The following is a 21,202-nucleotide window of genomic DNA, read 5'->3' on the forward strand; positions in this document are numbered from 1 at the left end:
GTATTGCTGAAAGACTTACGCACAATATCAACTGCAAAGGTAAACGTCCAATGAGTTTTTCTTGCATGGTTGTTCTTCTTTCATGGTGCTCAAAGCTGGCACAATATTTCTGGACCAGAACGGTCGCAAAGTGGGTAAATGTTTCGGACTGCAAAGGGTTAATCCGTTTCCATTTATGTCATAATTACAAGAGTTAAAAAAACTACAAATAATGTCCCCTATGCCTTCCTTGGCTTCAATAGCTTGCGCCTAAAAAGAAACTAGCCCTTGATCCATTCCCCTTCTTTCATTGTTTTGGAAAGTCACTCATGCAACCGATGTGATAGGCTTCTTGGCATTTGTACAGGAGAATAAAATACGAGCAGCCTGGTTTGTGGTGGCACCTCAAAGATCAACCAGACAAAAACAGAACGTATTATTTGAGATCTATGGTACGCCGGCAGAGGGCGTGGAAGGTGGAGCTTAAGCCTCAACTGCTCAGTGAAAAAAGCTGAGGAGAAAGAGCCTGGCTTGGGACGTGCACACACAACACTTACAGAGCTGACAATTTCAAATGCACGTAGTACTATGCTTACATCTGGCTTAATTGCATGCTTATTTGCCTGCAGCTATTTATGTACGCACTGACTCTGCCCCACACCTGTCAATGAAATTAATGACATCAGACAAAAATGTGCAGTCCAGAAATCTTCAAGCAAAGATGTTTATATAAATATATACATGCTACCCATTTGTCACAACAGATAAATGTATTAAACAACCTGCTGTAAGCAGCTTTACATATGCATCAAAAGTTATCTTAATGCGTAAATTGCATCTCATACTCATAAGGCTCAGAATTTTTCTTTGGCTTCTGCAGGATAATCCTGTCTTGTTGCAAGCTTTTCTTTAGGCATGTTATAAAATGTGCCTAGGACTGATGGCCTTATACACCCAAAGACTCTTTAATAAAAAGTCGAGAATTATCAGTTAGCAAAAAATGCAAGCTTACGATCCACTTCCAGCACAGCAGTGGCTCGAGCTATGCCTTCTCTGTTTTCTGCCAAGCAGATGTAGTGACCACGATCTTGGACAACTGTTTGTTCAATTGTCAGTGTGTCACCTTCCACCTGCAAATAGTAGTGCATGTAAAGCAAGAGCACTGAGTTCAGTACGACCTTAAACTGGCACTTAAACTGGCACTCATTCATACCGGTGCCAATACCATACCAGGTTTGAATCAAATAATCTCGTTCCACAACATCACACCACATTACAAGCTATCCCGCAGAACGTACCTTTCTGCACATAAGTCACTGCCTAGAGAGCAGGAGAGATTACTCTGGGCCCTGCAGATCAACACTCAACCAGAAATCACCTCACAATTCTCTCCACATTGGCGCTTCTGCAGAGAACCCTTCAACATAGAGTAGGAGGCTGCAGATAACCTCCTCTAAAAGCCCCAACCCTTCACACGCCAACAAGCTTTGGGAGAGAGTCTTGGCCAGCTCCAACCTCAAGGCATCCTGGACTAAGGACACCTATCTAAAGCTACATTCTTGGAATAAAGGTGTATCTTTTTTTCTGTCTCTCTCTCTCTCAAATGAATATTACTGCATGTCAGTCATATACCGTTTTTCAATTTCTGTTATTTAAGTACTTTCTGTCTGACTGTGACCAAGAACACTGCAAGTTGGAGTACTTGTTTATGCAAAGTTACAGCAGTAGACTCGCTTTTTGTGTGAGACAGCAGTTTAGTGATCCTGAAATACATGAAAATTCACTAAACACTTCACAGAGTCTAAAGTAATAAAAATTAGAATCAGCACCATTACATCTGTATGACGGAAACATTGGTCAATTTGAATAGCAGGAAATTTGCATCATTAATGCAAAAGGATAATGACCTATGATAACGGTGTCATGAATAGGGCAACCTTTCTTCCATTTGTTTTCAATAATTCTTGTCTTATTTCATATATGTGTGGGATAATGAGCCCCCTCATTTAATTCTACACCTTTGTTTGTGATAAAGTAATTTTCTGCTTCAATATACCTTCTATAATTTTCTATCTTTTGCATTTCTCTTGACAGCCGAAGGTATGAATAATTTCTTCATATTCCCTGTTTTCCTTAATTTGTTCATATTTTTTTAGCATTATCTGCATAAATTCAAGTGAAATCCCAGCTTGAAATGGACTCACTTGGGAATGTTCAACATACCATAACTTTTGCTCAAATGGGTTTAGAACATTCATTTTTGTTGCACTGCCCACAGTTCTGATTACAGATTATTGTGATATGCTGATTTACTTTGTAACACACTCAGTTTAGAAAAAGTCTTTCTCCCCAAAAGGCACATGTAATATTATGTATTTTAAAAAGTACACATTATACTAGAAAAATAATAATGTGCCTTTACATGCGTCACAACGAAAAAAGGAGGGGGGGGTTTCGTTGTGATGCATGTGCCTTCACAAATATAAGGTGGAAAGTCATTCTGTCTTTAGGCGAGAGAAACCATATCACGGGCTTTAATGTGTAAGCTATATATGTGTCGCCTCTTTAATAAACTTCCAGCTGCGACTGTGCGCCTGTGTCGTCATTCTCTTCTTTTGTCCCTGTTTTGTACTGCGCCCCATTTTTACATTTAAGCTGAATCGTTACCAATTAGCCCAAATGGTTGTTTTATGTGCCAAAACCACACTATTAAAACAAGGCACACATTAGTGGGGGACTTTGGATTAATCTAGACAACTCGGGTTTTTTTTTTAACATGCACTTATAAATTGAAGCACACAAGATTTTTTTGCATTATTCCCACATCGAAAAGAGGCTGCTGTGGCTGGAATACGATCCACGACCTCAAGCTTAGCCACAAAACACCACAGCCACTAAGCTATACTGGCAGGTGATTACACAATCGTGGCTAGTCTACAGCAAGAGTGGGTATATCCAAATTATGAAACGAATGGATGTAGTACATAAAAGCAGGCAGGGTCTATACATAATGAAGAAATGCACTTACAATGTGCCTATGAGTGAAGTTGCTCCCAACTTTTGCAAATTTTATTACTGGTGTGGGTGTTCCTGTTGCAATACAACGCAACTTTGCATCCTCTCCCTGGCGCACCGTCTGTCTCTCCGGTTCAATGTGCACTGAAGGAATGTTCCTTCCTGTAAAAGGTGGCAGAGTAACCAATAAAACAAGCTATTGTCATAAAGCTCATGTATAAATACATCATCGCACAGAACTGTTACAGTTCACACATGACCGATAGTGTTACTTCTTTCTTTCGTCCCTTTTATATTTATCATGGAAACCTACCAACTCACCCAAACTGCATGTCTTCTTCAGTGTTATCAGGTCCTGGTACCTATCACAGGTTACAGCAAAAACTAATCTAAAGACACACAACATATTTCATACCTTCAGCTGACGTGAACACACTTATTGGTACCCTTTCATTATTTTTACACTCTACCTCTACGTGATTAAGGTCATTCTGAAGCTGTGTGGAATCTGTTTGGTCAATCAAGTTAGTGTACGCAGCATGTGATCTTTTTTACGAGCTGGAAGCTGACCGATAATCCCTCACATACTACCTGAAAGCATCAAGTCTGCCAGAACGAGACCCTCACTATGAATGAAGGAAAGAGGATGACTTTTAAGGGCTCATTTTTCTTGGAGTCACGTGCTACATGATGCCAACAGGCAGAAAAAGAGCATTCCACACTTGCCGCCATGGCTGCGATCGGCGTTGACTAACCCTCCTAGGTTTAAATGTACATATATACCCCATTAATTGGACGGGAGGATGACTGCCGTTGTAGGTCAGTAGTAGAGCATCGGACGCATTATTCAAAAGTCACAGGTTCGGACCATGCCGGCGGTAAGTTATCTTTTCGTCCACACTACTTTCTTCACATTTATATCCTAATTACTACAAATAACATCCCCTATACTTTCCTTGGCATTATTGTCTGTTAGTTCTCATTACTTTCATCAATGTGTTGTCACAATTTTTATTACATGAAAGCTCTATGTGGCCCAAGGGCAAACACTTCTTCTCTTTTCAAATTTCAATCATAACTTGCGTGGGAGGGTGAAAAACCAATTTAAAAAAGTAATTGAAAAGAGTGGCTTTATTGCTATTCTCAGTTGCAGCCATGCCGTCATGATGTAGATTCGGCAGACTCACTTTCTTGCTACCACATCGTTTCATATTAACCTCTTATAATTAGGAAAGTCAGTGGCCAAGCCCTCAAAATAATTTTTCCTAGTTCTCAACTTCATTTTATAAAGTGCCGGCAAGTTCTTCATTTTATCGAAGTTATAATACGATTTATTTTGGCAGTATCGAGAGAGAGCCCTCTTGCACTTTTTGATAAGCTTAATAAGATGGCCTTTAATCTATGGCTTCTTCCTCTTGCTTAAATTACTGCTTGAGAGGCTCGGAACATGGCGCCGAACAAGGTGGGTGATGCACTCTTTAAACACTAAGCATAGTTGTTCAACGGTTGCTTTGTCTGCACTACAATCAGCGACAGAAATTGATCCTTTAGTTGTGCTGACATTTCCTGACTTAGACCTTGTTTCTTGCTGCTAAAAACAGAGACTGATTTTAAATTCTCAATAGACATATAAACATGACCGGAAACAAGAGCAACTTGACACAATGTTGCAAACATGCTGTGCACTGATGAACATTTAATACAATAAAGAGAGCTCCTGAACACAAATAAACGATGGCAAAACTGAAGGCATACTTGTTGTTAGCTGCAAAGGTGCCTGGCCTTGTGCTGTTCCATAACGATTGCTTGCGACACACATGTAGCTTCCTTGGTTCTGCTCGTCAACATTCAGCAAAGTCAGCCTACCTCCCACCTAGAGGGAAAAATTCACACTCAGAAAGAAGGCTTGTTTGCCACTGTGCAACAACAACTGCGAATTAAAATAGTTATCTCATGTGGAGAAAGTGACAGCACTTCATTTTGTCTGCTTAGTTGGTTGATTTGAAGAAATCCTGTGAGTGCCCTTGAATGGAGGAGATATGGAATGACGTTCCTTTTACTCTCTGTATCTCATTTACTTAGAAGGCTGCTGTTCTTTTTATGCTACTTCCACTTGTCCAATCACCCACTCTTTCCCCCACTCCTTGGAGCTTTAAGCTCTTTCTTGACACTGTCTTGCTACCTTGTCTTCAGTCACCTCACACCACGAGCCAACCTTATTTTATTTTGTCATTAAATTTAATTACCATTGCACACTTGCAGAGATACCAGTCATTTCTCTCTGCTGAGTGACCAGGCCATTCCAACATCACATACTTACATTAATGCAAGCGATATCATGGTACATTTCAAAATATGTTGGGTAATATTGGAGGAGATAATATTTCACAATACTGTCACTTTCTTTTAGTCTTTCGAAGAAAATGTGACCTGCCATGTGTTTCTATTCGTTCTTTTAACTGTTATGCAGTAATAAAAGCTCCTGTCTTTTGAACAATATGTACTGTGACAGTTCTGTGCTATTTGTGTTGTGTACAAATACAAATCTTTTATATGCAGATGCATAATATCAAGACTATATATGCTCTCAAGCAGTAAAAAAATGCATCTAGGACAAAAATAAGCATACGAAGGCGCATTCCTAATATCAAATTTTCATTGCAGGGCATTCTTTTCTTTTGTGTGTGTGTGTGTGCCTCTTCCATGTTCTGTATTTTATAAGGACAGATACATACATATAAGGCTTGTGCAGCTAAAGACAAGACTCAAACCACACTTTAATGCAAGCAGCAGTGTTTTTTACTGTTCCCCAATATTCATTAGTCACCCGGGTTACTAGTAGCAGAAACATTTGCTGCCTGTAGTTAAAACTAGGGGTGTGCGAATATACGAAATTTCGAATATTTTTCGAATAGTGTTTGCTATTTGATTCGATTCGCACTGAAATTTTACTATTCGAACTATTCGAACTTCCCAAAGACAAATGCAGTCAACGTCCGGTTGAAAGTGACCCCTTCAGATTTTCAATATGCTTCACCTCATTACACTCTCGTATTGCGGCAAAGCTGCCTTTCAAGCTCCGTTACGGTCGAACTTGGCCAAGAGACAAAGTCCGATTGAAAGTGGTCCCTAGATTTTCAATATGCTTCACCTCATCACACCCCCGTATTGCGGCAAAGCTGCCTTTCAAGGTCCGTTACGGTCCAACTTAGCCAAGAGACAGTCAACGTCCGTTTGGAAGTGGTCCCTAGATTTTCAATATGCTTCACCTCATTACACCCCCGTATTGCGGCAAAGCTGCCTTTCAAGCTCCGCTACGGTCGCAAATGTATTAACTCAAGAAAACGCTGGTTCCAATATGGAGATGAAAGATGTGGCAGAGTTGGGGGCTCAATTAATGCTGTTTTGGACCTGAAATTTGGGCAGGAAGTCTGAAAAATCGGACGCCGAAGCTTTTTAGCATCCAAAATTTCAGATGTTCTTATATATCGACGTCTACGAGGCAGATTTGGAACTCCGGACTTGAAGGGAGCACACCCTTGTCTGCCACATCAGTTGGCCTTCCACAGAAGTTGAAAGACAAGGAGAGGCTGAGGAAATGGCATCTCTGCCTATCACGTGTAAAGTGTTGTCGGCAACACTTTGGTTGCACCAAATCATGTACATAAATACAATTCGGCCTCTACATTGCCTCATTCTTGATAAGAAAGACAACTATGAAATATGACCCCACCAGCGCTTCATCAACCTCGCGAAAAGAAACACTTTCATGTTGCTATCTCACAAGAACATACTTAGGGATTCACTGCAACTTTTTCTGTAATTTCACTTCGAATTATTCAAAAAATGTTTGAGAAATATTTGAAAATTATTCGAAATTATTCGATTCGATTCGCACTCAATCTTTATTATTCGAATTCGCTTCGCACCCAAAATTTTGCTATTCACACAGCTCTAGTTAAAACATCAATCACTTCACAAGTTGACTTAAGAAATAACATTTGAACAGTGGAAACTAGGTAAATAATTCTAATTACATAGCTGTATTATAAGTAGAAGTAAAATATGCATTAGGTAAAAATGTGTGAGTGCTCAGCATTTTTTGTGAAGGGAAAAAATCCTGTTATTCAATTCACATTTAACATTAGCCTAATGATTTGGTATTTTTAGATATTTGCTTATAGCAGTGCAAACAGACCTACCACAATTACGGCAGATTTTTTTTTATCTATGCAAGTCGAGGTTAGTTAGTTATAGTTAGTGTGTGTGTGCATGCGTGCATGTGTGTGTGTGTGACTAAATTTGAATTGTACAACCAAGATTTAAGAGGACGAAAAAAAAAAACTTTGTTTAACCCTTTTACGCATTCGGTTCCATTACCTAGTCTCAATGCCAACGTGAAATCTAACAAAGAAGTCATAGAGGTAGCTTCACTTAAAGGCAACCTAACTTGCAAAACCCTCTAGGAACACTTAGTTTAGACAAGGCCGTTTGCACAAATGTTTGAAAGGCTCATTTCCCCAAACACATGTTTAAGTCCTGTTTCTAGTAAAAAAAAAAGAAAAAAAAGTGCACTTTATTTGCATTGTTCATTGACACAATGTGAAAAATCATGCAACCTGAAATTGCACAGCCGCATAGTTCCTTTCCATAAAATCTATACAGATTGTGACACAACAGTGACCTTAACTAAATAATAACATATAATAACTGTTGGTGTTTAACGTCCGAAAACCACAGTATGACTATGAGGGACGCCGTAGTGGAGGGCTCCAGAAATTTCGACCACCTGGAGTTGCACCCAAATCTAAGTACACGGGCATGACCTTAAAAGAAATTCCAAACAAACCTGTCTTTTCAGCAGTTCCATGGACTCATTTGCTCAGCCTTAGAAACGGGCACATGCTTAAATGATGCAGTGCCCGCCAGAAGCTGCTTTTATGGAAACTAACCTGGTTCACATTCTTTGGCATTGGGCCACCAGAAAATGACCATGTGATGTTGGGTGTTGGCCGTCCAGAGGCTCTGCATTCAAAGTGTACAGTCTCTCCTTTCCTGGCCTCGATACTTGTTGGCTGAATGGTAAGGTGGGGCCCCTCTCCAGCACCTGAGTCATCTTCGGAAACAATGTCGGCCATTGTTTCTTTTTCGAAAAGGTTAGTAAAGAAAGAGTTATAGTTTCACAGTCACAGAGAAAGGTAAAAAGTCTTTCACTATTCGGATTTGCTAGCGCTATCCTGTATGACCGAGTCGTGCTGTAGACTCTTGATACTTAGTGATGGCCATTGTAGCTTTCACTAAGGTAATTACCACAAAATGGTAATTACTAATTAGAAATTATAAAAGCTGCGAACGTAGCAAACATGCAGAAATCATGCAGGGCAGAATGCCCAGACGGTAAAGGTACAAATGCCCCAAAAAGTAAATGGAACACGCTAGCAGTGGCCGAACCACATCTCTGTGCACTACCCGCAGCAGTGTGTACTACATGGCATGCGCATACATAAATTGCAATGGTCATGCAATGCAATTTTACCAAGTGCCTTATTGCCAGCTCCGGCAACAGAGTGTTTCTTCTAAAGGTTGATGCTAGAGAGGTTTCTGAGCTTGCCACAACTATTTATCAGTGGCAAGCAGCTCTTATCAGAAGCATATGCTTGATACATGTGCAGCGCCTGTCACCACTGCCTGATGTTTGCTTTGTTGGTAATGCGATGACCGCCATTGTTGCCACTGTTATGTAATTTCACAGCGAAGACAATTAATCCACGCACTTTTCCTCTTTCATCGCTCCTTCTTTGTGCTGAAGCTAAACAAGAATTATCGCATAACGACAAAGGCAACCACCATGTTTCCATCAATGATACAAAAATAAGTGGTTGTTGCAATCGCATAAAGGTTCCCCTAGCATCGACACCTTGAACAAGCACATTTCCCCTGAGCTGTTAATTAGGCTGGATTTTAAAAGATATCGAAACGCTTCACAGAATTTCTTAATGCAAGCTAGGTAGCACATGATACCACTGCTAGCGTAGGGAGACACAGGTCGGCCAGTGCTCGTGCATTCCGTTTAATTTATGGAGCACCTGTACATATTACAGAGCAAATTGCAGCTAACAAAAGACACCTTATTGCTGCCTAAAAGTGGGATAAATAGCTGCAAGGTATACAGTTCTACCACATGAAAAATAGAAAGAAAAGGTGCATGCATGCAATACAAGTACTGAGGGCAGTATCAAGAGAAAGAAATCCAGGCAACTACTTGCATCATGAAACAAAAAGAATTAAGTACATATATATAACTTTTCATTAACTTTTCATTTGTGGAGTGAACAGGCTAATGATAAAAATGAACACTGCCTGTCACTGCAGTGCAGGCATCCTTGCATCGCAGTTGGTGTTTTGGCAGTGTACACGTGCCTCATCCGCACACGACTGCGCGATGAGTGCACACGACTGCACATGACTGCTCCAGTATGCAGATTCACATACACAGCTAGAGCAAAAGACAACACTTGGCAGATTAGGTACTTAGGTATCATCACAGTCAAAAGAACCTGAAAAGATTTATTTCTCAATGCTGACACAGTTGTTAAGTTTTATAGCAGTGGATGAATGCTCCTGTATTGCATAAACTGTGTATGTATCAAGGTCAAGAATGCAATATAGAGTCAACACAATTAAACGAAAGTGTATGCTACTGCCAAAGATGAGCAAATTCACTGCAGTTCCACGTTAACAAGAAAACAATTCGTGGTTCTAGATGAAGTTTTCAGCATGGCACAGAATAACATACCTATGTAATTTTTATTTTATCACTCTAAGTCTAGCAGTCTAGATTAGCCAAGTAGATAAAGTTGTCTGGACAGAAATAAAATAAAATGCAGAAGCATTACCATATACTGTCAGCAATAACATTGTGAGCCTTTGCAGGCACATGACTAGAGTCAGGAGATCAAAGCTCTATGGCTGTAAAATCATTTATACTAGAGTGTGCTTAATTTACTGAATTTTGCTGAATTCAAAATAGAGCAGAAATGAAGCGCATGCAATATTTTTGGGGAAGAAATGCTCATGCGTGCCCCAGACACACACGAAATGCTTGAGATGTGATGAACATATTACAAGAGTGCTACAGAGGAGAGTGAAAAAAACGCCTGTTTCTAAGAAACAGAAATAACGTAAAGAAAAAAAAAACAAGCTTTCATGGTTATAGTGAGCCGCAGGGTTCAAGTTCAAACTTATTAAGTTTAGTAGCTGCAAATATGCCCAAAGCCTGCAATGTGCAAGTGGTTGGGATTTAGAAATTATAGGGTTTTAGAGTGCACAGCGTTCAAAAACAGACTGCTGTGAAAAATAAGGTGAAAATAACTTAGATACACACTGCTGTCTAGCAAAGAACTAAGCAAAAAGAAAACTGGTTTTACTGCACAAGGAGAAATTACGAAATTATTAGGGGTGTGCAAATAGTGAAATTTCATCTTGAATCGAATTCGAATCGAATAGTGCCGAATAGTGGCCGAAAATATCGAATGTCAAATCAAATATCGAATACCAAATATTTTATTGAAAATTGAAAGAAAAAACAAAGCAATGAAATCTGATCATGTCCTCGAGCACATAACGCAGTGAGTGACTGTATGCTAGCGAAAGACTACAAATAGTCATGCAGAAACAAAAGCTGTTCCGTATGACCTGTCTTGAGGCTCTCTCGTCGTGATGTTACATTGTTTCCTGCGGCTGAAAACATGCGCTCACTGGGCACCTACGTAGCAGGAATGGGAAGGCATCGCAAAGCGATTTCGACGATACATGGATAAACTGCAGCTTCACGCTCGGCGGTGCGGCAGTCGCGACTGCACAGCGTGTAGAGATTTTCACCTGTGAAGCCAATCAACGAGGGTTCCGCGGGCCAAAGTAGGGACGTTTTACGGTGCTTGCAGCATACACAGCCGAACTATGCAAGAAGCCCGTGCCTTCGTTTCGGACGCGAAGTTGGCAAGGGCTTGCACTTTTCTCACGTCTTTTTTTACGTGCGGAAATAACATAATATTCTTTAAAATAAACATGCTCTCGCTTTTAAACAAAGAGACCGGTGAAAGTTTCAACGAAAGGCCTACTGTAACGACGTTAGTGCTAGTTTTAACCACCCCACTCTAACCAAGTTGCACCAATGGCATTATCGCATTTTAGACATTCGTCTTTTCGAATTATTCGAAACTTCGAATACTGGCTATTCGAACGTTGAATCGAATTATTCGATTAGGTATTATTCGATTCGAATTCAAAACTCGAATATTTGCACACCCCTAGAAATGATTTTTTAATATTTCATGGCCATGAAGAAATGCAATCAGTCAACAGCTTTTATTAACAGGACTGGGCCAGCCAAAAAGGTCAATCGGCCACTACCACAAGTTAAAACCACTTAATTCAATAAGGCTTTACCCCCTTTCTATTACCCCCTTATAAAATTGCCTAGAGATTAATTATTTTGCTCTTGAAAGGATGTAAGAATGGGCTTGTAGGTGGTGATACATGGCGAAACTTCCAATGCACAAAGGAGGACTGGAAAGAAGAAAGTGAAGACAGGACGATGCACTTACATCCAACAGAGTCTGCTGGAGGTAAGTACATCGTCCTGTCTTCACTTTCTCCGTCCGTGTCCTTCTTTGTGCACTTAAAGTTTCGCCACGTATTTTACTCCTGTGTTTTCCCATCGCAGTTTCTGAAGTGATTATGAATATAAACTTTAACACCTATTTTATCATTTCTTACGTGATCAAGAGCTTCAAAACCATTGTGTCAGGAGTCAAGCTTCTGCTTTTAATACAGCAATGATGAAAACTGTCAAAAAAATGTTCTTTACACAAGCCACTTGAGCACTTGCTTACCTCCTTTCACAAACAGCACTGTCCTAATGTTATCTGTTCCCATGGAATTGCTTGCAGTACAAAAGTACTCTGCTTCATCAGATTTGCGGGCAGCTGGTATCCGGAAGATTCCATCAATGAATGTGGACTCTGGATTGAGCCTGCCATTGCGCCCTCCTGACCATTCAACCTTTGGCTCAGGGAAGCCATCAGCCAGGCAACGAAACTCTACTGGCTGTCCAACGTTAACCTCTTGAAAATGGGGCTCAATCCGTGCTCTTGGAGCTGATTTCTGGTCAAGCCCTGAAAATAAAAATGCTGCAGGTGTTGCACTGTTGTCACACAAGAAGGCAAAAGCCAGGCTGCACCCATGTAAGAGAAATGAGCTGCATCGTGCAAGTATGTACGTATGTATTGCATTAAAGCGACGCTTTGAATGCCTCTGCAAGTGATTTCGTCTTTGTATGTCTTTTTCAGAGGCGTGCAGACTTCGACGAAGTACCCACTACGTGTCTGTAGGCAATACGTGCACCTATGCAGTTGCACACTTTCTTGATGCTGTGGCTGATGATGAATGATGGCTGAGCTCTTTGTAATAGGTGGGAAGCTTCACATCACCCACTCATGCAATTCGTGTAGTGTGAAGCCTGATGAGATTCTACACTTCTTCCATGCAATATTATGTCTGTTAACGTCATGACATGACACTTGTATAGGGTCTTTTTCCAAAGCACTTTCAAGCACTGGCGTGGCTTTGGGTTGAGACACGACTGCCATGCAGAATGCCTGGGTTAGATTCCAGCTCAAATTCTGACTTTTATCTGATTTTTATTAAGGTCACGTGGGTTTTTGTACCACACGCCGCATTTTTCAAGGCCAGCGTCTGATGAGGTGCTTACTTCCATCTTGCTAAGTGAGCACAAGTCATGTAAGTGTAGTGTGAAAAGGACAGTGATCTATTCCGCTCAAGGAATGCAATGACACTAAATTTCGCACACGGGACACACAATGCGAATCAGTTTTGCACACGCACAGTCAATCCACCACACAAACTACTTGTACCACTTCTGACGGAAGTTACTGGAAAATGTAGGCCACACTCTACATCACAGCTTATTTTTTTATTGCAACCACTCGCATCTTGGTCTCTGAGGAAGTTTTATGGCTCTTCATGTGATAACTATTTTATTTACTTATTTATTTACAAATACTGCAATCCGGTTATGAGATTTTCATGGAACAGAAATTTATGAGATCACTGTTATGGCAGACAAAAATAAAAAATAATAGGGGTGTGGGAATATTCGAAATTTCGAATATTTTTCGAATAGTGTTTGCTATTCAATTCGATTCGCACTGAAATTTTACTATTCAAACTATTCGAACTTCCCAAAAACAAATACAGTCAACGTCGAATTGAAAGTGCCCCTTCAGATTTTTGATATGCTTCACCTCATTACACCTCAGTATTGCGGCAAAGCTGCCTTTCAAGCTCCGCTACGGTCGAATTTTGCCAAGAGACAGTCAACGTCCGATTGGAAGTGGTCCCTAGATTTTCAATATGCTTCATCTCATCACACCCCCGTATTTTGGCAGAGCTGCCTTACAAGCTCCGCTACGGTCACAAATGTATTAACTCAAGAAAACGCTGGTTCCAACACGGAGATGGAAGATGTGGCAGAGTTGGGGGCTCAATTAATGCTGTTTTTGGCCTGAAATTTGGGCAGGAAGTCCGAAAAATCGGACGCCGAAGCTTTTTAGCACCCAAAATTTCAGATATTCTTATATATCGACGTCTACGAGGCAGATTTGGAACTCCGGACTTGAAGGGAGCACACCCTTGTCCACCATATCAGTTGGGCTTCCACAGAAGTTTAAAGAGGAGGAGAGGCTGAGGAAATGGCATCTTTGCCTGTCACGTGTAAAGTGTTGTCGGCAACACTTTGGTTGCACCAAATCATGTACATAAATAGAATTCGGCCTCTACATTGCCTCATTCTTGATAAGACAACTATGAAACACCACCCCACCAGTGCTTCATCAACATAGGAAAAAGAAACACTTTCATGTTGCTATCTCATAAGAATATGCTTAGGAATCCCTTCAAACTTTTTTTTCTGCAATTTCGCTTTGAAGTATTCGAAAAATATTCTAGAAATATTCGAGAAATATTCGAAAAATATTCGATTCGATTCGCACTCACACTTCAATATTCGAATTCGCTTCGCACTCAAAATTTTGCTATTCGCACAGCTCTAAAAAATAACTTATAGGTACTGGTACAAAGACAATACAGATATCATGAAATAAAAAAATGCATCAAGTGCAAGTACAATGGCAACAAAACGAAAACAAAAATAAATGATTACACAATTTGAGACATAAGCGAATTTAGGGAAGGCTGAAACACCCCATCGTTCGACAGTCAATTGATTCCATTAAGTTACGTCCCTGTGAGCCACATCCATCACAGATCGTTGCAAGCTTCGCGTTTCTTGGGTAGATAAGTTGGGACATAGTGTAAGCACAGCATCAAAAGCAAAAGGGACACCTGCTAACATGCCTCCTGTGCGCTGCTAGTTCACCCACCCCAACTTCTCACTACTTTGCTGGCAATTTGTCTTAGCTTAAATGTATTTAATATGTACAGAGTTACTGAGTAATATCCAAGTCACGAAGCCAGTTCTAGAGATTGTCAAAGTGGCTTTTTGGGCTAGTTGGTAATATGCATCACAAGGTACCACAGCGCTAGCAGACAGGGACGAGGAAGGGACCAGCGCTTGCTCCGTTCTCTCTTCCCCGTCCCTGTCTGCTAGCGCTATGGTACCCCTTGATGCAGTTCTAGAGAACTGCTATAAGAAATAAAAGCTTGCGCGGTGCACAGCATCCATGATTACCATCAACGTGAAGAATGGCCTTGTCTTGTGCAACACTTGAGACATCTGAACCGGTGCACACATACGTTCCATTGTCTTCAACACGAACATCAGGCACTGTCAATATTCCACTTGCTTCTGTGGCTCTTAAAGGCAAGCTTCCAAATTCTTTGGTCCACACCAATGAGAACGGTGCCTGAAATAAAATTCAATGGCAGACAATCATGGAAGATAATAATAATGCTAAAAAATATAAAAATATCTTCTTGTGGTACATTTTACTACGCATCTTATTTTCGTGTGTTTTTATTTACAATAGGAAATAGCAGAAGTATCCCCAAAAATTCAAAATACTGGAGGAACCTCACCTTCGATTGAGAATATCCAGTGCAGCGCATCGTCACAGTTGACCCTACTGGAACTTTTTGAATTCGAGGTTGTTCAACCTGAACTCTCATAGACTGGCCACCACCACCTAAAGTAATGTAGCCCATTGTGATAGTAAATTTGTGCACTTTTAGACATGCTGGCACTAAACATCTATTTCAAGTTCATTCATAGGTTATCATTACACCATTTTTCTTTTTAGTAAAACTTCATATAATGTTCCACACACTTTCAACAGTCAGATGCAAAGCAAGTAATCAGCATGACAAGCCACATATAATAATACAGCACTGTATGAACTGAAGTACAGCTTAGGCTGTACCTGCACATGAAGTACAGGTACAGCCTAAGCGTACAGCCTCAATTTAAAGTTAAAAATATTCCTATAGCAAAAAATATCCTTCATGTAAAATTCTCATCGCATACTAATGTCACCATGTCAGTGATAGAGTTGAAAAGTTGTTATTCTTTAAAAGTGTGTCACAAGGTCTCAAAGTAAAGAAAAACATTTGTCTTTTCATATAATCAGAGCTTTGCCAAATATACAAGCTTATCATGTATTACATTTATGAAAGGCAAAATTTATAAACCATTTGAGTAAGAGGTGTCTATTATAAGGTTAAAGTCAGTCTGAGACTGCCTCTTCGATCTAATTATAAGCAGTCCAGTTTAGAAACATCCCAGTAAAACCTTTTGCCAAGATGTTGAGAAAATTCTACTTGGCCAACATTACTAGAATTGTTCAGTTTACACTAGTGTACACAAATACACTTTCATAACAATGTCAGATGCCTCATCACTGCTAAAAAAAAATTTTCTTCAGCAGGGAAGGCATACTGTACAATTACAAGATTTCACAGTGGCACAACGAGTATTAGTATGCAAATAAGAGCCATTAGTGCCAACAGGACACAAGACTTGCAGGCATGTTAGTCAAGCTTTATGCTTGGATAACTTGCACAGGGATCCTGCCAAGTACATGAAAAAAAGGCGCAAGCTGAAATTATTTTTACAGCACACTATTCTTAGCCATTTGTGATTTATTTTAAGAATCCATCCCTGAAGCATTTAAGTTAACATCTTTCCAAAAGGTCCCTACTTGCCCTTTAGCTTACACATAGACAGTCAATATGGTGTCATTACGCAATGTCTTTTAGCGTCTATAAAGTGTAAACTAACTTGCATGTGCGAGAACTTAAGTATAAATATCTATGTAATGAAAAAATAACCAGTACGTGTACTTCAATGTGTCTTTGCATGCCTGTGTGGGTTAGTCATACACAATGACAGTCAACAAGTCAACACACTGCTTGTCAAAGTGGGGTTGAAACATGAATGGCTGAAGCATTTAGAAGTGAACACTCACAGTATAATGTGTTTACTGCAAAAAAAAAAATTAAAACATGTGCACAATGTGGAATTTCTATTTCAGTAGCAAATGAAAACAAGTCTCCTAGTTGCAATATGTACATATAATCCAAGTTGTTTTGTGATTAGAGAAAAAAGAATAATGGGAGCTGGCTATGGGCATGAATACAGATGAAAGGGTAATTTATATCTTACTTAACCACTGAGAGCATTCACAAAGGGGTAAACAAAAGTAATACTCCCTGATTCCTAGTGCACTTAAGCATTTCATAGTTAATTGTCACAGACCTATCTCAATGGGACGGATGCTTGGAGCTTTATTTATTTATTTATTTTTTTTTAGGAAACCTGCATGTATCATGATGCTGCACCATTTTACTGCCTAGAAGATAACAATATATAGTAGAGCTTGGAAAAGCTTCATGCTTGCTTGATCCACCACTAAAAGATTTGTTATACTACTAATACTTCAGCACAGATAAATAAACACTTCAAAAGAAGTCAAATGTCAAATAACAAAGTCATTGAAGAATTAGCTGAAACCTTCAAAATGTTGATGTAGAAATCCATAATCGTTGGTGAGCTGCCTATCACAGCAACGCCAAGGGAACTTTTTTCAAGAGAGCACATTCAGATGCACACCGCCCATTCTCTGAAAATTGAGCTACATTGAACAGATTCCTTTTTAATGGGAAGCCCTCTTTAGGAAGTAAACTGGGATTTCATAAGAAGTTACGGGATTTACCATAAAAATGCCATTTTCAGGGCTGGAATTGGAGGGGAAACAATGCTAGTGGAGTAATATATGACACAGAAATACCAGCATATAAAACTATAGTTACACAACTATATTATATGAATATATTATATAAAACTATAATTTGGGACCCTCCAGCTAAGCGAGACATTGATGAATTGGAAAGGGTCCAGAATTTAGCTGCTCAGTTTGTATCGAGGATTTACAGTAGAACTATCAGGGCGGCAAGTTTGAAAGAAAGGTTAGGTTGGGATTTCTTAGGCAACCATTGACGCAAATTGCAATTGAAGTTCTTTCATGCTGTCTATCATTGTCATGTTGGAATTGATAAGGCAAAATATTTACTTGCACTGCACTATGTATCAGACCACGTAGATCATAGGTCCAAGATACGAGAAGTCACATGCATGAATGATGTATTTCAATGTGCTTTTCTTTCCAAAACAATCCAAGAATGGAACGAATTGCCTTCAAACATTGCCTCTCTTATGTTTAATTAATTTTTTTCCGTGTTAGAACGACTCCATTTTAGGTTTTTTCCATTGTTATATGTATTTGTGTTGTGATTAATGCAGGCACAGCAAAAAAAAAGTAATCAGAGGTAGTCGTTTGCTGTGCCTGCTAGTTTGCGACACCCGGTCCCAATTTTGCCGCAAACCCGGGGAAACGGTGGGCCTCGCTGCTGAAAGCGAAAAAGAAAAAAGAAACGGTCATGTGGTCAGCGGAAATGCGTGCCTGCGGAAAAGAAGGCGTGCTTCACTGCAACGCAGTGGTGACACGCGGGCAGCATGTCACCTGCTCTTAGCAGCGTCAGCGCGTCATGATGCGACCATTCGCCCATTCTTTCTGTTAAAATAATTTAATAGTGGCCAGTGTGACAGAATTCGCGAAGTATTCTTGCTGGAAAACATGATGACTGAAGTTTTCGAACTGAGTTTTAGAAGTGGGCATTGCATGCAAGAACTCCGCCACAGTGCGCTAATTGCCGGAGCAACCGCCAGTCGGAGGTTCGCATACATCGCGAATACCGTCAGGCCGTCCTTTATTAATTTTATTTATTTTACCAGGAAGAATGGGTAAATCATGACGCGCTGACGATGCGAGAAGCATGCAACATGCTGCCCACGTGTCACCCCTGTGTTGCAGTGAAGCATATCTTCTTTCCCGCAGGCGCACATTTCAGCTGACGACGAGACTACTTTTGTAGCGTTAGCTACACTTGCCTAGCCGGAGCCGATTTCGCGTGGAGCGTCATGAGCCGTACTGCGCATGCGCGAGGATCAGTAATGTCACACAGCTGGGTCACCGGAGCCGGCATCTCACGCGCTCTCCGCCACCGCCGCGCGCGGCTCGCCGCTGCTGGTGGCGGAGATCGGGAGGTGTGGCGTCGTAGCCGGGCAGACAGACTGGCGCCGGCGCGCGCGACTCGCCGCTGCTGCTCTGCGCATTCGACAAGGGTGACGTCGTAGCCATGGCGCGCGCAGCTATTCGCCTTCGCTGTGCAGATCGCCGTCTGACAATGCGCTGGTGCCGCTTGATAGCCCCTCTGACTGGCGTTTGCAGGTGGGTAACGCCATGCAGAAGGAGAGCGCAAATGCTGCTCAACGGCGCAGAAGAGCCGAGAAGCTTATCTCATCGGATCCCGAAGTAGTTGCCTGGCAATCAGTGGAATTCAGCGTACGAAGAATGACCAGAAGAAGGCTAAACGTGCTGCGGAGACACTGGAGGAAAGGGAAGAACGTCTAGCAAAGCGGCGTCGCCAGGATGCTGAGCGACGGCAGCGTGTTACTTCACTGACCACCGAGCCGTCTTTGTGGCAATGGAGAAGCAACCTGATGTTGAGCAAAAATAAATATGCATGTGCCACATATAATAGGTATACCGTGTGTGTGTCATTGGAGCAGCAGTAAGCATGACAATCAAGCTAATCCTAGACAATCTGGAAAGCTAAGAATAATCAGCTTAACCTTTGCTAACGCTACGTACGTAATATCCTGGCATAGCCGAGCTAAGCGACTGCATTTTTTTTCTTTTTTTTTTCGCTGGCAGCAGCGAGGCTGGGATGATTCACCTGTCACTCGTTAGTATCGCTACACTGCATTGCCTTGTGGCTCCTAAGGGACGACGTTTACGCGGATTTGCGGCGAAATCTGGATCTGGAATTGGCACATGGCACACAAAGTTTTCGAATTAACCAGGCTGCAGGTGCTGACCGCCGCTTCAAATGATCTACTCAAATTTACATTGCAAAATATGGGACCGCAGAAACCCTTCGAATTAAGTGGGAGATCGAAATATCGGAGTTCAAATTAATGAGGTTTTACAGCGCACGCTGTGTGTGTATGTTTGTGTGTGTGTGTTTGTGTGTGTAAACTAGAAGATTAATTCACTTTGAAAGAAAACTATTAGCCATCCTTAATAGAGGAGTGACAGATCATAATACCAGCACTGGCTAATGTTTGCTGACTGTTCACAAATATTGGCTGGTGCATTGCATGAGCAGCTAATGCTTTGCACACACCCCTCGTAAAATTATCCACAATTTTCTTCTCCTATTGAGTGCTCTCTTTCTTTTTGTCATCTGTCTTTACTTCCTCTGATTTCCATGTCAGGTGGAAAAAAAATCCTTCAGTCGGTGTCTTAACCTTTGTCTGCATCGGGCCTTTCTTTGAGCATGTTTGTTTAAGCCAGAAGTGTAACTGTTATTTAGCTCAAAAGCAAACTGTTGTGCCAAAAACATCAACACTATATTTGGTACCATATTACACACATAACACATGTCAATTAACAGAAATAAAATTATGCTAGCTAGGCACGCAAAACAGGGCAATGTAGCTTTCACTATAAATGTGCAAATGAGCCATTTCATTATTATTGCACCTTACGAGTTAAAATGTTACACGTTATAACCTCACTCATGCCCTTCATGAATGCGTGAAACAAATGGGTGCACAAAGCCTTCCAGGAACCTTCCATTCAGCCGAAGCAATATGACAAGTGAGCTGTGCACATAAATTTGCCCTTTTGCTCCTCAACACATAAGCTCCCCACCTCTCTGCCCCCCCCCCCCCAGAAGGAACTCGCATGTCGTGAGTGTCCCCAGTAAAAAAATCCTGGTACTGCCCTCAATATTGGCTTTTAGTATCAAACAAGAGAAACTCGGAAGCTTCAGGGTGTGCAGCTTTGCCTCACCAGAGATGCGTGGCACGTTGTCACTGGGCCTAAACAGGGTAAATGTGATGAGATGTGCTCAAGTCACAGAGGCAGGCCTATCCACATTTTTACATAGAGAAAGACAAGAAAGGAATCTTGCTTGTTGCAACACAGCCGGGGGTACCAGCATGACGACACCACATTGAGCATAGCAGGAGAGAAGAGGTGGTAAAGAAAGAGGAGGGCACTTTGATGAAGCACAACCAGCGGCCATTACCCCGTACATGGATGAATGCCACCTCTTGAAATGAGCGTGTGGGCCAGACAGCTCGGCATGTGTATGTCCCACTGTGTTCTGTCCTCAGCACCGGCACAGACAGCCTGCTTATCTGGCTGGACACTGATTCGATGACCAAGCCAGAAGATGCATTGATGAGAGTAGTGCCATGGATCCAATCAAACCGTATCGGCAGACGGGGGCCAGATACGGAGCATGTCAGGCTGGCACTTGCACCCAGCGATGCTTCCAGGTTCTTGGGAGTTATTGAAACTGTTGGCTGTGATGGCGCAGTAGTGCCTGGTATGCGGATGATGATGAAGGTGGCAAAAATGCAACTGTGCACAGGAAGTGACAGAGGTAGCCGTGCATATGCAATGACTAAGCAGATTCAAACAGTCTTATGGTTGCACAAACTCTACAAATTGGGTGGTTAGTCACTGAAATGCATTTTTCACCTCTGCATTTCATGCTGTTTGCTACCAACACACTGCGTCTGCAGTATTCTACTTCCCAT

General features: G+C 41.2%; 1 protein-coding gene across 1 annotated transcript in view; it reads right to left on the bottom strand.

The window, feature by feature from the left end:
* LOC119389360 (basement membrane-specific heparan sulfate proteoglycan core protein-like) overlaps window positions 1-21,202 on the bottom strand; it is a gene marked incomplete in the record, with an annotated part of 213,331 nt that overhangs the window by 18,877 nt on the left and 173,252 nt on the right. The window contains 7 exon segments of the mRNA XM_049414410.1: window positions 992-1,109; window positions 3,008-3,156; window positions 4,750-4,867; window positions 7,947-8,137; window positions 11,889-12,170; window positions 14,765-14,939; window positions 15,112-15,218. Coding sequence (XP_049270367.1) covers window positions 992-1,109; window positions 3,008-3,156; window positions 4,750-4,867; window positions 7,947-8,137; window positions 11,889-12,170; window positions 14,765-14,939; window positions 15,112-15,218 — 1,140 coding nt within the window.

This window comes from Rhipicephalus sanguineus, chromosome 4 (assembly GCF_013339695.2).
Source record: "Rhipicephalus sanguineus isolate Rsan-2018 chromosome 4, BIME_Rsan_1.4, whole genome shotgun sequence".
Lineage (NCBI taxonomy): Eukaryota > Metazoa > Arthropoda > Arachnida > Ixodida > Ixodidae > Rhipicephalus > Rhipicephalus sanguineus.